A 17,419-nucleotide genomic window follows, 5' to 3' on the forward strand; every position below is an offset into this window, starting at 1 on the left:
AGTCCCTTGGTTGAACCCTCTCAGGGCATCTTTAGTTGTGAAAAATGCTGCATCACATGGTGATTCTGAAGGTTGTTATATTCTTGGGCACTTGCTGGCAGTTGGCATTGCCATTTTTAGTTTGGCTATTGAGAAGAAGTTATTCAGAATGAAAGGGTTGTCAGGCACTGGAACAGGCTGCCCAGGGAGGTGGTCGAGTGACCACCCCGGACATATTTAAAGGATGTGTGGATGTGGCACTTAAGGACAGGGTTTAGTGCTGAACTTGGCATTTTAGGTTAACAGCTGGACTTGATCTTAAAATACTTTTCCAGCCTAAATGATTCTATGATTTTATGATTTGACTGCCTGTGAATGAATTTGTACTGGTATTGTTGATAAGTTCAAGGTTAAATGTTTAAAGAGATTATGGGCAAGGACTTGCTGACTAGTGTTTAGCTTTCTAATGAAAATTGCAATTTCGGTTTACAAAATTTCATAAAAAGTGTTTTGTTTCACTTCATTGGTTTAATATTATATATGTGTGTATATCAATATATGTGCATAGTCAACTTTAAAAAAATCTAGGTAATTTTTTTTGTGGTAGTTGCCATCCTTAATGCTTGTCTTATTTACTAGAGATGTGAGTACTTCACCTTGAGTTCTCTTATGTCACTAAAGCAGCCCGAATGTTTTGATTGACTCTGTGTAGCTAGTGGTGTTCTGACTTACCAGAAGGATCTGAAAGAAAATGTACTGTGTTGCCTAACCACAGCTAATAATCCTATATCTCTTGACCTTATTGCATAATAGCTATATCAGTAAGTTAAGAATTGACTGTAAGGGCAACTTCTTGTTTCCTTTTGGAAACTACACTGCACTTCACCTCTTCTCACAGTGTGCAATTACCTCTAAATGCTTGCATTTGTCTCTTTTGTTCTCTTATGATTCTGACTTCATAGAGTTGAGAAGTTATTTGTGTAAATGTGATTTTGTTAAACTCAAGCAGGTGTGAGACTCATACCATGTCTCTTTAAACAAGTTCCATGTTCTAAGTTCTGGAAATGAAGGTATGTTGTAAGAACAATGATCAAATGCCCTGGAAGAACACAGCAGCTTTTCTGCCCAGTCCCACATCTCTTCTCTGAGTAACTTGCTGTTGATGTGGTTAGATTGACAAGAGCAACCCAGGTGGAAAAATTCCTTTTCTCATCACCTAAAGGCTGCCTGCTGCCACCTTTTTTGTCATGCTTTGTCTCCTTCATGCCTCTCATCAGAAAAAGTTGGAAGAGGGAGGAAGGGATGCTTTGTTTCTGTCTTGCAATCTGTGTTATACCCCAACCTGTGGTTTCATCCAGTCTATCTGAGAGCTCTTCTGTGTTGCTGTTTTAGTTTAGTTTAGAGTAATGCTTTTGAAGCATCTCCCCGGATATGTACCTTATTTGTACTTTTGTTCGCATTGTGGAATGATATTGGGTTGCATGAGTGGAGTTCCGTTAAAAACCAGACTGGAAGATGCAACTTAGCAGCACATCTGCAGCGTTCCATGTGTGTGTTAGATTTATGATGCCCGAATACAGCAAGAAATGAACTGGCTTGTTTTGCAAAAAAACCCATGAACTGTAGATGTCAGGTCCTCAGCACCAACTGTTTCACACTTCAGATTTGCTTCTGCTGCTCTACTGGTAACACACTCATAGCCTTAGAGGAATTCTTCTCTGAGATTCAGACTATTACCAAGCTCTGTCACAACTGCTGTGGTCTCCAACTCTTTTCTACTGGATGTTTTCAACCGGAAATTACCTGATGGAAAGTTTGAGCTTAAAATACTGTTATTGGTCTGTTTCAAAGCCTAGAATAGCTCAGTTCTTTCTTTCATACTCATTTTTGCTTCAACTCTGTTGATGCCTGCGCTCAGCCAAAGGTACTTTGCTGCCTCTGAAAATTTTCCGAAATATTTAATTAAGTTTTTGTCAGCAAACTTCTAATGAAGTGAAGGGTAAACACATGTAAGTTTTGTCTTAGGTTTTAACGTCTTAATAAGACCGAATGTTTTGTGTAAATGTTTATCGCAAAATTGTCCACTCTTATTTCCCAGGAGAAATTAGAAATTCTAGTGCTGTTCCTGACTCGCTTTCCTTTAATATCATGTTAAAGGCTTGTTATGTTGCAGACTGAGCAGCCTGCCTGTGTTGCCTATCCTAAAGCTTCACTACACTTGGAAATTTTCCCTAATGCCTCACCTCAGTTGTGCTAGCTGCGTGTTTGGACAGTTAGATATTGATCTATTTAACTGGGAGATTCTGTCTCCTTTCTTTTTTGCATCAGTCTGTTATTGTACTTGACCATAGCATGGTGTTCTGCCTTAATTCTTCCTGCTTCAGGCTAGGTGTGTTTTGGGTTTGGTTTGTTGTTAATTGGTTGGGGTTTTTTGTTGTCGTGTCCCTCCCCTCTACACGCTCACTTCTTCTGGGCTTTGGCATTTTCATTTACTCATATAAATTTTCTACAGTGTTTCTGCATTTATCTTGTGCTTCAGACAAAGATGAAGACAGGATTTCCTATGAGACTTTCTTTGACTGGGTAATAGAGAATGATTTTGTCATGTGTCGTGCAAGCCATATTCCTGCTTATATGGAGAGTTAAAAAAAAAAGGCAAAAAATGGATTTATTTCATTTTGTGATGATACAGCAGAATTACAATTGCTGTTTGTCATCAAAATTAGCAAGAATATCTTACATATTTTGTGAATTTCACTGTGTCTGGCTTCTTGAGGACTTCTAAGAAGTTAGAAGGCACAAAGCTGGAGTTTGCCATAGTGAAAGACCGTTTAGCAAAATACCATTTTTGCATGTAAATTCAGTCAATTCTGGCTTTCTTACAATTTCATTTTGCACCTGTTTAAACATACTTCTTAACATTTTCTGAAATTCTTTGTTCAAATATAATGTTCGGGCTTTCAGGGAGTGTTTTTTGTCCCTTGCTGAATTCTTTGAGTTGGTGATAAGTGCAAATACAGGAGCAGTGCAGCAACGAGTGGTGATAGTACATTACAGCTACCACCATTAATGATGTGTGCCCCAGTACTGAGAACAGCCTGGAAACAAAGCATATCTGTGTGTCAGGTGGCCCTCTTATCCCACAGGAGCAGGATCTGAAGGTCCAGAGCAGACACTTCTCACTTTGTTCAGACTGCTTGATCTCTTCTATAGTGAAGCTGACTAGTTACAATTTAGCTACTCTATTAAACAGGAACAAAGTCTTCCCAGTTTTGCTTACAGTTCATACAATAGATAGAGCAGTGTGACAAAAGACCAGAATAAAGCACCTATGATTGGTATGTATTCTAGATATTAATCTCAGAACTACAACACAATTACACAAGTAGCCTGGACCAGGCATACAAGTTGAATGTGTGGTGCAGCAGGGGGAAAAAAATCCTCTGCTTTCCGTGTTATTAAAAAAAAAAAGGGATAATATATGTTACACTAGTTTTTAAAAAAATAATCATGTGTCCTAGTATTCTTTTCTAGTCGTCTGAGATTTTCAGTAATATCCAGGTACAGCAGGCTTTATTAATACTTCTTATAACTTCTGGCATGATAATGAGGTAAGGACAGAGCATGAAGTCTTGAGTTTTAACAATGAAAAATTCATTTTTTTGTCGTGCATAGTGAATGATCTTGGAGGTGATTTCAAGGGATATGGCAAGAGCTCCTCAGCTGCTGACAAAGTTGTCAACGAAATCAGAGCAAAAGGAGGGAAAGCAGTACCCAATTATGGTATGTTATTTTTCCAGAGAAGTATAATGCCTTAATGAAAAGTTGACACTGCTTAGTAAAGGATTACTGCTAGCTTGCCAGTAACATAACTTAAATAGATGTAATATGATGTGGGTTGGAGATGGGTGATTCTTACTTGCTTTGCTTCGTGTTTTTCTTGCAATGGCAAATGTTGTGCCATTTAGACTTACTGTGTGGGTTTTGCTGTAGGACATATGCAAACAGTGGCTGAATTTGAATTTAGTTCGTATTGGGGTTGTACACAATTGATTTTTCTTAGCTCCATGGAGTTTATCTTGGAAGTGCAGTATATCCAGTTAATTTTATTTGAAAATTTGTACCTTTTTCTTACAGATTCAGTGGAAGATGGTGAAAAGCTTGTGAAGACAGCCCTTGAAGCTTTTGGGAGGATAGGTACAATTGCTTAATTCATATTGAAACTTGTTTGCAAGGCAAAGCCATTATAAACAGTGCAATTGACAACAAGTATATGAAGCACAGGATGACAACAATAATACTCACCAACTCTTGATGCCCTTGGTCTGTGAAATCTAATTAAGGGGCTTTCAACTTTTAATCTGAATGGACAACTTTTCTGATTTTTTTTTTCTCTGGTGTGTTTTTAGCAGAAGTTTAAGGCTTAATATATGATACTTGTTTCCCTGCCCTTCAGAATTTTGGAACTTCAATAATGGTTATCAGTTTCTGTCTCAAAGCACAGAGTCCATCAAATGTTATAACAAGCTGCATAAAATTAGCATAAGCAACTGTCATGCTTTGAAAGCTCTCCTGCTTATATAAAGTCAAAATACTTTAACAGAAATGAAAAAAAGCTTGAGGTATTTTACCTAACAATTAATTGTTTGTTTTTTAGCATGTGATTGCCACTGTTTAATTGTGATTTTAACTCAGGGCTAAATGGTTTAAAGTACACACAGTCAAACCCAACAGGAACCTCATTAAATATTTGACAAAAAATTGTTGCGATCTAGGTTGCTTTATTGCCTTTGTTTCTCTGTGGTTCCTCTGATTATCATTTGGGCTTACTGCAGCAAAGGGGGCAGGAGCACTCTGAATTCAAAGCAAGCTTCAAACTGTACAGGATGGCTGCATCCTGCAGGTGTTGGATTCCCAGGTAGCTGGCATTTCACAGCTATACCTCTCTGTCAGGCTTTGTCCCGTTGGCAGGCTGAGACTTAACTGTCCTGAATTGTTGTGTCTTAATTACTGTAGAATGGTAGGATTTGCTGTTAGAGACAAGGAGCTATAGAATAGTAGTATGATGTATATATGCAGTGTTCTTGTCTAGATACATTTTTAGAAGTGGGAGAAAAGTAGAAACAAGCTTGTGCTTTATAAGTGCATTCACTTGGTTTCCGTTTTTTTTTCCCCAGATATTGTTATAAACAATGCTGGGTGAGTATACCTGAGGGTTTTGTCCTGTTTGAGTGTGGACTATCACTCTTGTTTCAACAACTGTTCTTCTTCTGTTTGTTTTCCTAATGTTGCCTTTTAGGATCCTAAGAGACCGTTCATTTGTTCGGATAAGTGATGAAGACTGGGGTGAGTTGATTTTAAAATGACTTTAAAATGTGCTTTCTGTGTGGAAGATGAAAGGTACATTCCTCCCCTTGGAGCAAGGAAGAAGAGAAGTCAGGGAAGACTTACCTTTTGCCCTGAAAGCTTAGTGGTAAGCTGCTGGTGTTTAATTTGCAAAACAGATCTGTGCTGCAATGCATGGTAGGTGTATGTAGTTCCAAAGGGGAAGAAAGGCTTTACTTACCACTCCTAGTTGCTGAGTGGAATACAAAAAAGCCATGTGAATTATACACAGTAGTTTTTGTGAGCAGAACACATTCCCAGCACTAGCGCTGAGTGGCTGAATACTATACAGGCTTAAAAGACCCAGAACTTACTAGAGAGGAAAGCATTCTGATGTGCCAAGGGACAGGAGAAAAGATGAAACCCTCAGTGAGATGGTATTGAGGGTGTTGATAAGCCAGTGGAGAAGACTCTTGCAAAGATGGTCTGTCTGCTGTTAGTTTTTGTCTAATTCTGCCTATTTGCAGGAATTTTGAAATAAAAAACAAAAAAAAAAGAGTGCACCAGTCTTTTATTACCAGTGTCAGTGTGAAGAGAGTGTATTTTTTGTCATGAAGAAGAAACATGGTTTATTTCAAGTTGGGAGAAAAAACCCTGGAAATATTGAACTAATATTAATTTGTTCCTAGATATAATCCATAGAATTCACTTGAGGGGATCGTTCCTTGTCACCCGAGCTGCATGGAATCACATGAAAAACCAGAAATTTGGCAGGTAAAAATTTGTCTTCTGTTTTGTTTTTTCAGTAGGGAATAACAGACCGATGCATGACAGTGAAGGAGTTTTGCACCCTTTTCTTTCACTATCCCAGGGGTGAGGCAAAATCAGTTAAAATGTTAAGCCTGTTCAGTTCTGATCCCCCTTCTCCACCTCCCCAGCCAAATGTTTAAAGGGGTTTTTTTCCATGTATTTAAATGTATTTTTCTGAATATTTGAGACAGGAGCTGTAGAACTGTGAAAGTACCATTTCTTTTCATGGAGACTGGTTAGAAATGTTTGTTACTTGGATGTTACTGTAAATCCACGGGATTCTGATCCTGCTTCTTTTTACTCATATGACTGGTACATGCCGTTCTGCTTGTAGGTCGTGGGTTCTTTTTGTTTGTGGTTGGGTTTTCATGGGGCTTTTGGTTGGTTTGTTAGTTTTAACCTTTTGGACAAATGTACTTGTCTGAGAAGTTATGGGAGTGTTCTTAGTCTGTCTTGGTACTATTACTTGGTACTATTACTGCTAGCACAAAGAGTGCAGTGAAATCAGATTTCTTAATTTTTTTCAATTTTGTTGTTTTTCCTTGTCAGAATGCCATTGTGATTTTATTAGTCTTACCATACCCACATGTTGAAAACTGTGTGAGGTGTTTTCTCATCCCGTGACCTAAGTAACATTTATTCTTATCCAGGGAAATGCGAGGACAGGGGACAGATCAGCAGGCAGAACACTTGGCTAAAGTCTAGGTGTTGCATCTGTTTGGGAAAATGCTTCCCTTGGCTCCTTTTCTGTATTTGCTCAGATAACAATGGTAGTCAGTGCTTCTGCAGTTCTTTAATAGACATGTGCCATCTGCAAAATGCCTGCTTTACACAGTTTGTAGCTTTTTTTCATTTTGATTGTATTGAACCAGCGCTTGTAAGACATCTCTTTAGTTAGATTAAAAAACACTGGATTATTCGCAGTGAGGCAGATAATAAAAATTAAATAAATGTTGATCCCAGCTATTGTGTGTTTGCAAGTAGATTTGAACAGAATCTGATAAGGCTTCTTTTAAAACTGAAGGTGTAGGCTCTTTCTTTTGAATTCATGTCTGTGAGAAGACATGCAGCACAATGTTTTGTTGCCTCAAACCAACTATGAACTGCAGTGGTTTTAGAGCTTTCATGTGAGCAATTCAGTCACCTCCGCAGCAATAGTGGGGACAGCAAAGGGCAAGACTTTCCTATCTTCTACTGACATGCGTTTAACTCACATTAGGATTCTTTGAATGTGAATTCTGTGAGCATGGATCTTCATATATTACCAGGGAGATACTAAAGTGAACTAATTTTACAGTAAAGTAATTTTCTTCTGAATGCTGAAACCATTTGTTAGTTGTAAGAATAATGCCTCTTGAAGTGCGGTGAGAACATGAAATTACTTTTCTTTATACTGTACCCTGTTGTCAAAAAATGTCTTTTCTAGTTTCGCAGTATAACTCAGAAAGGCTCATGATTTTGTTTGTTTTCTGCTACTCTGACAGTGCTTCAGGATTTGTCAGATATTTGCTATCCATCAGACAGGAAATAGTTACCTGTTTGTTGGCAAAACCAAAAAATAATGTTTTTTTACTTGCGTGCTTTTGTTTTGTGGAATATGGAGACTATAATGTCAGAGCTGGAAAATGCTGTTGTGTAGAATTGAATGAGTTGAAGAAATAATTTAATATTTTTTTCCTCTCCTCTCCCCTAAGAATAATTATGACATCCTCAGCTGCTGGAATATATGGAAACTTTGGTCAGGCAAACTACAGTGCTGCAAAGCTTGGCCTTTTGGGTCTTTCAAACACAATTGCAGTTGAAGGCCGAAAATACAACATCCACTGCAACACAATTGCTCCAACTGCTGGATCCAGGCTGACTCAGACCGTCATGCCACAAGGTGAATCATTTAAGGTCTACCTGTGCTGATATTGTTTCAGTGAATTGAAGCACAGTAAATTTTCTTATCTCTCAGAAAATGCACTTCATACTCTGATAAGTCATTGTTCCCACTACCTTTTTGTCTCTGAACTGTCAACTTACTTGCTTTGCCTGTTGTGAGGAATTCTTATTTTCTGCCACAAGATAAGAAGCAAGTTTTCTAATTTACAAAAGCAATCTCGTGTGGCAAGGCTCTTTAATTATAATCCCTTCCAAGATCCTTCTACAGTAGTGGAAAGGCTTGTTTGTTTCATCAGATGTGCAATCAGGTATGGGCATAAGGTGTCTGCACTTGTTACTATATTGTCTGATTGCAAAATACTGAGTTTTTGCACAGTGCGTCATGTGTGTACTTAGTTGTTTCATGATCAGCAGGAGATAATAGTGAACTGAGTTGCCTAATTTTTCCGTATTGCACAGTTACTAATCTTAGAATGTCTGAACAGGTTTTAACAGAGCACTGCATTGGGAAGTCAGTATAAGCAACATTTTAGGAGACAGCTGTGTGTAAAGTGTAAATTTAGGATAAATAGCCTGACTAATTACTTTGGCAAATGACCAGAAAAAAGAAAAATAATTTGGAAAAAAGGGGCTATAAAAGGAAAATTGCTCTCAGATAGTCTTCAGGCTAATAGATTAGCCTATTTCATTTCCCTTCTACCCTCCTTTTCCCTGATGATAGGCAGATTTCAAAGCCGAGGAAATAATTACATTTTTCAGACTGATTTACAAGGTATTGGAGAATAGTATATTTTGTACATTATGTGTAGTTTAAATGCTTGATTTTGTTTGATTAAAGTATGCTGGTTTGGGTCTAAATAATCCAAGTAGTTATGAAATCTAGCAGTTCTATAGGTTGTAGTTTTCGGGGATTTATTGCAACTATTTACAGAAGAGCCAAATACATTAAGCTTGCAACCATGAGTTCCTGAAGTGTAACATGGAGTACAGTACTTGGAATTTTCTGAAGATATTTAAGTTACAAAGGATGATTAAAAACACCTCATAATTTTCTTTCTTAGTAATTTTAAGAAAAGTGAGATCCTTTGGTCTCTCTATAAGATACTTGGAGCTCTGATAATTGATTTGTTATCTCACTCCCTTCCTCCATGTTCAGATTTTCAAATACTCTCAAAAGATCTGAACATCTCCACAACTTAAAAAATGTTTTCAAATCTCACATCAAATTGTCCTTGTTATCTTAGTCAGTACTTTCCTATTTGTTTTCAGCTGTCTGCAAGCACATTTGATTTTTCACTGTCACACTTACGTATGTTCAGCTTGACCCACGTGGTGGTGTTCTTGCTAGAACTCTTAATATAGTTTGCATCTTTTGTGTGGTTTTTGTTTGTTTGGGTTTTTTTAAACTTCTACCATAGCACTCTAGGCCTAATTTTTGAGACTAAATTGTGTGTGGCAAAAAGTGGAATACTTTGGAAAAGCCTAAGGGTTTTGTTATTCACTAACAACATGCCGTATTAAATGGAATTCATCTTCTTTTGGTTTTGTGGAACTTCTGAAAATGAACTTCTGTTTGCTTCTCTTTTACTATTAAAGAAGTACTCATGATAAACTTTCCCAGCTCTTCATCTGGGAAAATTTTGCTACAATTGAAAATCGTAGAATCATAGAATCAGCTGGGTTGGAAGGGACCTCAGACATCATCAAGTCCAACCCTTGATCCACTACTGCCATGGTTGCTAGACCATGGCACTAAGTGCCACATCCAGTCTCTTCTTAAAAACCTCCAGGGACAGAGAATCCACCACTTCCCTGGGCAGCCCATTCCAATGCCTGATTACTCTTTCTGTGAAGAATTTCTTCCTAATATCTAACGTAAACCTCCCCTGACACAGCTTAAGACCGTGCCCTCTTGACTTACTGATAGTTGCCTGGGAAAAGAGACCAACCCCCACCTGCCTACAACCTCCTTTCAGGGAGTTGTAGAGGGTGATGTTCAGGTGGGCCTGTTCTCCAGGCTGAACAGGCCCACCTCCCTCAACCTCTCCTCATAGGACTTGTGCTCAAGTCCCTTCACCAGCCTCGTTGCTCTTCTCTGAACCTGCTCCAGCACCTCAATATTCTTCCTGAACTGAGGGGCCCAGAACTGGACACAGGACTCCAGGTGTGGCCTCACCAGCGCTGAGTACAGAGGCAGAATCACTTCCCTGGTCCTGCTGGCCACACTGTTCCTGATCCAGACCAGGATGTCATTGGCCTTCTTGGCCACCTGGGCACACTGCTGGCTCATGTTCACTTCCTGTCAATCAACACTCCCAGGTCCCTCTCTGCCTGGCTGCTCTCCAGCCACTCTGTCCCCAGCCTGTAGCGCTGCAGGGGGTTGTTGTGGCCAAAGTGCAGGATGCTCTACTTGGCCTTGTTGAACCTCATCCCACTGGAATCAGCCCAACTCTCCAACCTATCCAGGTCCCTCTGCAGAGCCCTCTTGCCTTCCAGCTGATTGACACTCCCCCCAACTTAGCGTCATCTGCAAATTTGCTGATGGTGGACTCAATCCTCTCATCTAAATCATCAATAAAGATATTAAACAGGACTGGGCCCAAACTGATCCCTGGGGGACACCACTAGTGACTGGCAGCCAACTGGATGCAGCCCCATTCACCACCACTCTCTGGGCCCGGCCCTCCAGCCAGTTCCTAACCCAGCACAGAGTGCCCCTGTCCAAGCTGTGGGCTGCCAGCTTTTTCAGGAGAATGCTGTGGGAGACAGTGGCAAAGGCTTTGCTGAAGTCCAGGTGCACTACGTCCACAGCCTTCCCTTCATCCACCAGGCGGGTCACCTGATCATAAAAGGAGATCAGGTTGGTCAAACAGGACCTTCCCCTCCTAAACCCATGCTGGCTGGGTCTGATCCCTTGTCCATCCTGTAGGTGTTGTGTGATTGCACTTAAGATGATTTGCTCCATAACCTTGCCAGGCACTGAGGTCAGACTTACGGGCCTGTAGTTTCCTGGGTCCTCATTCCAGCCCTTTCTGTGGATTGGCATGACATTTGCCAGCTTCCAATCATCTGGGACCTCCCCAGTGAGCCAGGACTGTTGGTAGATGATGGAGAGTAGCTTGGTGAGCTCTTTCGCCAGCTCCATCGTGCTTGATGACCTTTAACTGAGGAACAGCTATGTATCTCTTGCTGTTGAAAGAATAATATTCTAAAAACTGAAACAGGAAATTAAACAAAGTTATTATTCAAACAGTGGATAAAATATGTGATAAGAGCTACCTGGGCAACCACAGTCTGCTCCATGACAGTGTCTCAATTTCGAGATGGTTTTCTGTTGTACCAGATGCTGGTAGAAATCCCAAAATACAATTGCTATATAAATTCAGCAGGGCTGATATTCTCTATCTCTCGTTTGGAAAAATCAGTGTTTCCAGATGAGATGTTTCTTGAACGTTCAGCAGGTGCAATTATTTTCATAATGCCTTACCTTTCTAACTGACTAGCAGACTAAAAGGAAAATTGCTCAGGTACATCTCCATCAGGATTATGTCTAACTGGCTTGTCCTTGTTTCAGGTTGCTTGTCAGATGGAAATTTAGGAAGGTCTCTGGCTTTGCAGTCTGCATGTAATTGTGTTCCCAACATTTGAAGAGACTTTGATCTCTCTCTCTGAGAAGCAACGTCATGGGGTTTGGCAGCATATGTGTGTCTCACGAGTTGTTCGTATTTAGTGGATCTTCAAAGTTTCATATTGTTTGTCCTTTTTTTTTCATGACAAAACACTGTTGGTTAAATTCTGGCTCTGCTGTTCATCAGAAGGTGTTAAAGTAAGAATAATTTGGTGAACATGTAGAGGTTTTTTTATTTCTACTTTCTTTGTATTTTATAATTCCCCTTTGCAATCTGCTCTAGATCTGGTCGATGCTTTCAAACCAGAGTACGTTGCTCCCTTAGTTGTTTGGCTTTGCCATGAGAGCTGTGCAGAGAATGGCAGTCTGTTTGAGGTAATTTTTTTATTTTCCCTTTCTTCCCTCTCTTTCCCTCCCTGTATCCCTTTCCCCCAAATCAGTAGTTTTTTTAGCCTATCCAGTCTTAAGCTTTTTGGAAGAAATGTTGACCATGCTGTGCAGTATTTGACAAGTACTTCAGGTAGTAACAGCCTGGTCAAATTCTGGTGTGAGCTCAAAATACCACCAACTTGTTACAATTCTTATTATTCTCTTTTAAGGTTGAAAAGATACTAAAGAAACTACTTCAAAAGATATTTGTTTTCTAAATCATTCAAATAGAAATGATAACTTGCAGAATTGCAGGATAAATTACTTAATTATGATATTCATTATAGGTATTGTCATCAAACTGCTGGTTCATAAGTTGGATGGAAGCTGTTATCTTGTACTTTAGAGTTTTATGTTGATGACATTCTGGTGCTTAACTGAATTGTTAAATGCAACCAGCAGTAGTTCAGAAATTTTTATTACGTTTGTATTTGTGCTGGAGTATAGTTTTGTTTCCCTATACTACCAAAGCTTTGCTTTGTGGCATGTGCAAAGTTGATGATTTTCTTTTTTCTTGGCAGGTGGGAGCTGGATGGATTGGAAAATGTAAGTACTTTTTGTTGCAGGATTGATCTTGTTTTTTGAATTGACATTAAAAGTATTCAGATCTTCTGAGCAGTTAACCTTTGCTCAAGACATTTTTTTTAAGGGGGAGAAGATTAACAAAAACTGAGGTTCTGAGGAAACTGCTTGTTTTAAGTCAAAGTCACAAATTTAACTTCACATGGAGGAAACTGGTAACTTAGGTGGGTGCATTGTTATGGTTTTGAGCTGACTGATAATGATTGAAAATCTACCTAAGTAACCTTAGCTCTTGAATCCCAGATGTAATTTGACGTCAAGAGGAATCTCTGGTTTTGGTATACATTGCTGCCTTTTCTTGATAACTCCAGATAACTCCAGATAACTCCAGTTTTTCTGTGATATAAAAGTAGCACATGCTGGTAAACAGACAGCTTTTTAGTTGCTTTCCGCATTTATTTATGCCTCTAAACATGTTGAGGCAATTAGTCTTCTTAATAATCAATAGCTATGCTACCTGTATTTTCCTTGAGTTACTGCAGTAACTAGCTTACATACGAATGTAAAGAAAACTCACAGACAATATTAAGGACTTCGTAGAAGAAAAAATTGTGTGAAATGTCTGAACTTTTTTCCTAAATGTGTTTAACCTAATACCGGCAGTACTAAAGGTTTAACTTCTTAGTCTACATGAATGTCACCAGTGGATTGAAGTAGGGCCATTAATTGAAGAATGCATTCTCCCTTCTTTAAAACATTTTTTTTGCCTACTTCATTTTGTACACTTCTAACTAACTGTAAATGTACTGGTGGCATTGGAATAGCTTTTACAAGAAGTGAAGTAAGCAGCTTAAAAGAAGCAGGACAGCAGCATAAAACATCTTGCTGCCCTCCACAAGGAGTTGAGTTTCAATACAGCTGGAAATCTCTCTGATCAAAAGAAAGTATCACTTTTCATCATTATAATGGCTGTTGTTGAAGTTATTGAAATGAAACCGTGTTGTTAATGAGGTATCATTATGGCCTTATTCATTGTCTATTTCTAATTAAGAGCAAAACCAACATGACAGGTTAAGTATTAGTTGCAGTCCAGGAAGTCTATATCCTTACAGAACTGATTTCACATTGGCCTTACCAGTTTCTCTCAGGTTACAGTACTGAAATAAAACTTCAAAGACCATTTGGAGATGCTGGCTACTGGTATTAATGTTCTTTCATAGACAGCAAGTGGTTTTCACATTTTTCCTATAGTTTTCCATGGCTTTCAGGAGATTCCTAAGCATTAGTAGTCAAAATCCTGACAGAAGAGAAAGTCTGCAGATACATACTAGCTACGTCTTTTCACTAGAGAGAGTCCTAAAATTGATGTAATATTTTTGGAGGGCAGCCAGTTTCTTCTGACTTCAATGAATTTTAAAAGCAATGTTGTTCCCTTTCTAAATGCTAGTTAAAAGTGGTGAACCCTTTTAGTCCAGCTTGAAGTAGTACTGGTGAGTTACATCGGAGTACTTAGAACCTTTCCCTTGTTGCAGAATCTTGAAAATAGTGACCTCGATGAAAGTTATCTAAAGAACTGAAAAGTTTCTTTGTTTGTTACTGAACTCTTTGGCTCATGTTTCCCATTAGTGCGCTGGGAGCGATCCTTGGGTGCTATTGTCAGAGGAAAGAATCAGCCAATGACCCCTGAAGCAGTGAGAGATAAATGGGAGAAGGTGTGTGACTTTGAAAACGCCAGCAAGCCCAGAACCATCCAAGGTAAAGGAGACTTTGAGAACTGGAGTTGTTCAGCCTGGAGAAGAGAACGTTCTGGGGAGACCTTATTGCAGCCTTCCAGTACTTAAAGGGGGCCTATAAGAAAGAAGGGACAAATTTTTTAGCAGGGCCTGTTGAGATAGGACAAGGGGTAATGCATTTAACTAGAAGAGGGTCAAATTACATTTGTTGTAAGAGTAAAGTTTTTTACAGTGAGAGTTGTGAAACACTGACGCATGTTGCCCAGTGAGATGTTGGATGCCCCATCTCTGGAAACATTCAAGGTCTAGTTGGACAGGGTGCTGAGAAACATGGTTTACTTGAAGATGTTGCTGCTCAGGGGAGTTGTAAGGGGGTTGGACTAGCTGACATTTAAAGATCCCTTCCAAATCAAACTATTCTTTGATTCTGTGTGGATAGTTTGGGTAAGCAAAGCTTAGAAGAGAATGCTTTCCTTTCAAACATTTGCTGAAACTTCACTTCAAAATCTACAGAACCGGTGCCTTCTTTTGTAAATGTGTAACATTAATAATTTACTGTTTCAGTATGGTCAGATCTTTCTAAAGAGTCTTTTGTGTTCTTGCCTATAGAATTAAGACATAATTTTATCTTTTTTTTAAGAGAGGAGCAACATCAGTGTTATTTTAAGTATTACAGTCAGACTAATTATAATGTTTTATTGATTGCACCTACACACAGGCAGTAACAGTATAGTAGAGAGATTGTGTTTTACTTTTGGTCCTGGAATCTTGGTTTTTGGTGAACATTTCTCTGCCAAAAAGCTCTCTGGTTAAGTCATGGGATACATCACAGCAAAGAAGTTCTTACTGTGCCTTGTGTTCCTGGGTCACATCACCCACTTGGCTGGTGACCAAGACGATTTTCTCTTTCAATGCTTTGTTTACTCTCCTTATTCCTTGCCAACATTTAAGTGTGTGGGGTAGGAGGGAAAGAGGCATGCTTATGTACAATGTCAGTTGAATTTCAAAGATACTTAGCTACACAGTAGATGTTTAAAGTGTTGGTTCTGAAATCCATTAGGACATTTTGTTAAAACCTTAGGGATATGTTTTTAGGTGCCTAAAGTAAAACTAGAATAGGATATACTTTGTCCTTTCCCTCATACGTTGTCAATGGAATGTAACCATCCATACAGCAGTTGTAGTTCACCTAACTGATCTTTGACTTACAGATGTCCTCTTTTCAAATGTATGAGTTTATACATGTATGAGTTTATTCCTGCTATGGAATGGTATTTATAACAACATAATTCCAGCTTTATAGCTTCTGATCTGTTCTGCAACCTCACACATGTGCTGTGTTATTTTTATGGCTTGCTAGCAGAAAAGTGTTGCAGAGAAACAGTTGCACGTAGGAATTTCTTTCCAAAATTGCTTCAACATTATGTATGATATTCCTCATCTACCACTTGATACTATCAGGAGAAAAATAATTGGATAAGATTTTGAACTTCTGAAGTTAATATGCTCACAATACAGCATAGTAGGTTTCTACAGTCAGGTAGTTACATTGGCATGAGTCTTCCATGCCGTCTACATGCCTTAGCTTCTGTTTTGTTATGAACTTAGCCAAAATATGGCATTTTCCTTTCAGTGACATCAAGCCACAGATACTACCAGGCTGAATAAAAACTCTTGCAATTATTTGTTGTGAGAATCAGCAGAAGGGTTGAGGGAAATTCTGAAGAAGTTAGCTGATTTAGTACTAGTAAAAGTTTTTTCTACTGCCAAAGGTTCCACTTTCTTGCTTGAAGCTATTTGACTGTTAAATAAGGGAAACTAATTAGAGTACTTGCATTAAAAATTAAAAGTTACAATACTTAATATCTACAAGTTAAAACTCTTCCTGAAGATTTCATTGGTTTAAGTAATTTGATGCCGTGAAGAGCATTCATGTACTAAACACTATGTCTAACCCACCAAAACCAAAAGAAGAATTAGAAAGATCAAATTAAGTGTGATACAGAAGCTTCTCAATATGTGGTGTACAGTGCAGTAGGTCACAGTTGCAGATTGCACTGCATGTTGGTGTGTTTTCTCCTTGCCTCCACAGTGTACTACTTGCTCTTGCTTCGTTGTCTGATTCTTCCTCTTGTGGAAAAGGAATCAGAGTGTATTGTGATATAGGCAGAAGACAACTATCCATGTCCTGCAGCTTGTATGCTGTATACAGCATTCCATAGTATTTATCGCACTGGTTAGTATGTTTACTTGTTTCGTTATGTAGGGAAACAGAGTTCATTGTGTCTGCTACCATATGAGGCACTCTATCTCAATTTTTCTCCTCAGCTGTGAAGATGTGAAGCCAGTTTCAGCTAAATCTAATATTTTAGAGGTCTGTAATCAGCTCTTGGATTCATGTGCATTTTTGATTCTCTTAGAAGCTATCAATGTACAGAAAATAACTTGACTTCTGGCACATTTCAAAAGCTTATTTCTGGCGTAGAGCAAACTAATGTAGAACACAGAGAAGGTGTGTATATATGTATGTATACTTTGTGTGTATATGAAGAAAAAATTTCCATAAGAGGAAGAGTTTCAATATCAGCTTTCTTCATACGTTTTTAGAAAGGGTTTAAACGCTGATGCTGTTTCCTCATAAGGGATATGGTTCATATGCAATGTTCCCTAGTTGGAAAGTGAGAGGAATACTTTTGGAACAAGACAGCCTTTGTCGTGATTATTTTCAACCTTTCCTCTACAGGTTACTCTTTTCCTGCACTCTGCTAATCATTTGCTGCATAGTAGCAGATCATTCTGGGGTGGTGGACATTTAAGGTTTTAGAGTTCAGTGGCAGTATAACAGTGTAAAAAATACCGCTATACCAATACTAAAATAATTATGTTAATTAAAAGGCTTCCTACTGGGTTTCTTTTTGCCAAAATTATACCCCTTGGTATAATTATATATTTCTTGGATCTTAAAAAGAACCTTCCTGAGCTTGTGGAGTATTACAGAGTACAAATTGTCATTGCTGAAACATTAATTTCAGACATCCTGTGTGTTTACTTGGCTAAACACTCATATCCCACTCTGTGCTTCCCTCTTCATCTTTTACTTGCACTATCA

At 38.7% G+C, this 17,419-nt stretch overlaps 1 protein-coding gene across 3 annotated transcripts in view; it reads left to right on the forward strand.

Moving 5' to 3' along the window:
* HSD17B4 (hydroxysteroid 17-beta dehydrogenase 4) overlaps positions 1-17,419 on the forward strand; it is a 66,254-nt gene that overhangs the window by 3,475 nt on the left and 45,360 nt on the right. For all 3 annotated transcript variants that reach the window (XM_032675190.1, XM_032675192.1, XM_032675191.1), the window contains exons 3-11: positions 3,655-3,762; positions 4,117-4,176; positions 5,157-5,178; positions 5,279-5,325; positions 5,994-6,078; positions 7,809-7,996; positions 11,910-12,001; positions 12,577-12,601; positions 14,204-14,332. In XM_032675190.1, coding sequence (XP_032531081.1) covers positions 3,655-3,762; positions 4,117-4,176; positions 5,157-5,178; positions 5,279-5,325; positions 5,994-6,078; positions 7,809-7,996; positions 11,910-12,001; positions 12,577-12,601; positions 14,204-14,332 — 756 coding nt within the window. The remainder of the gene's footprint in view (positions 1-3,654; positions 3,763-4,116; positions 4,177-5,156; positions 5,179-5,278; positions 5,326-5,993; positions 6,079-7,808; positions 7,997-11,909; positions 12,002-12,576; positions 12,602-14,203; positions 14,333-17,419) is intronic.

The sequence above is a fragment of the Chiroxiphia lanceolata genome, chromosome Z (assembly GCF_009829145.1).
Source record: "Chiroxiphia lanceolata isolate bChiLan1 chromosome Z, bChiLan1.pri, whole genome shotgun sequence".
Classification (NCBI taxonomy): Eukaryota; Metazoa; Chordata; class Aves; order Passeriformes; family Pipridae; genus Chiroxiphia; species Chiroxiphia lanceolata.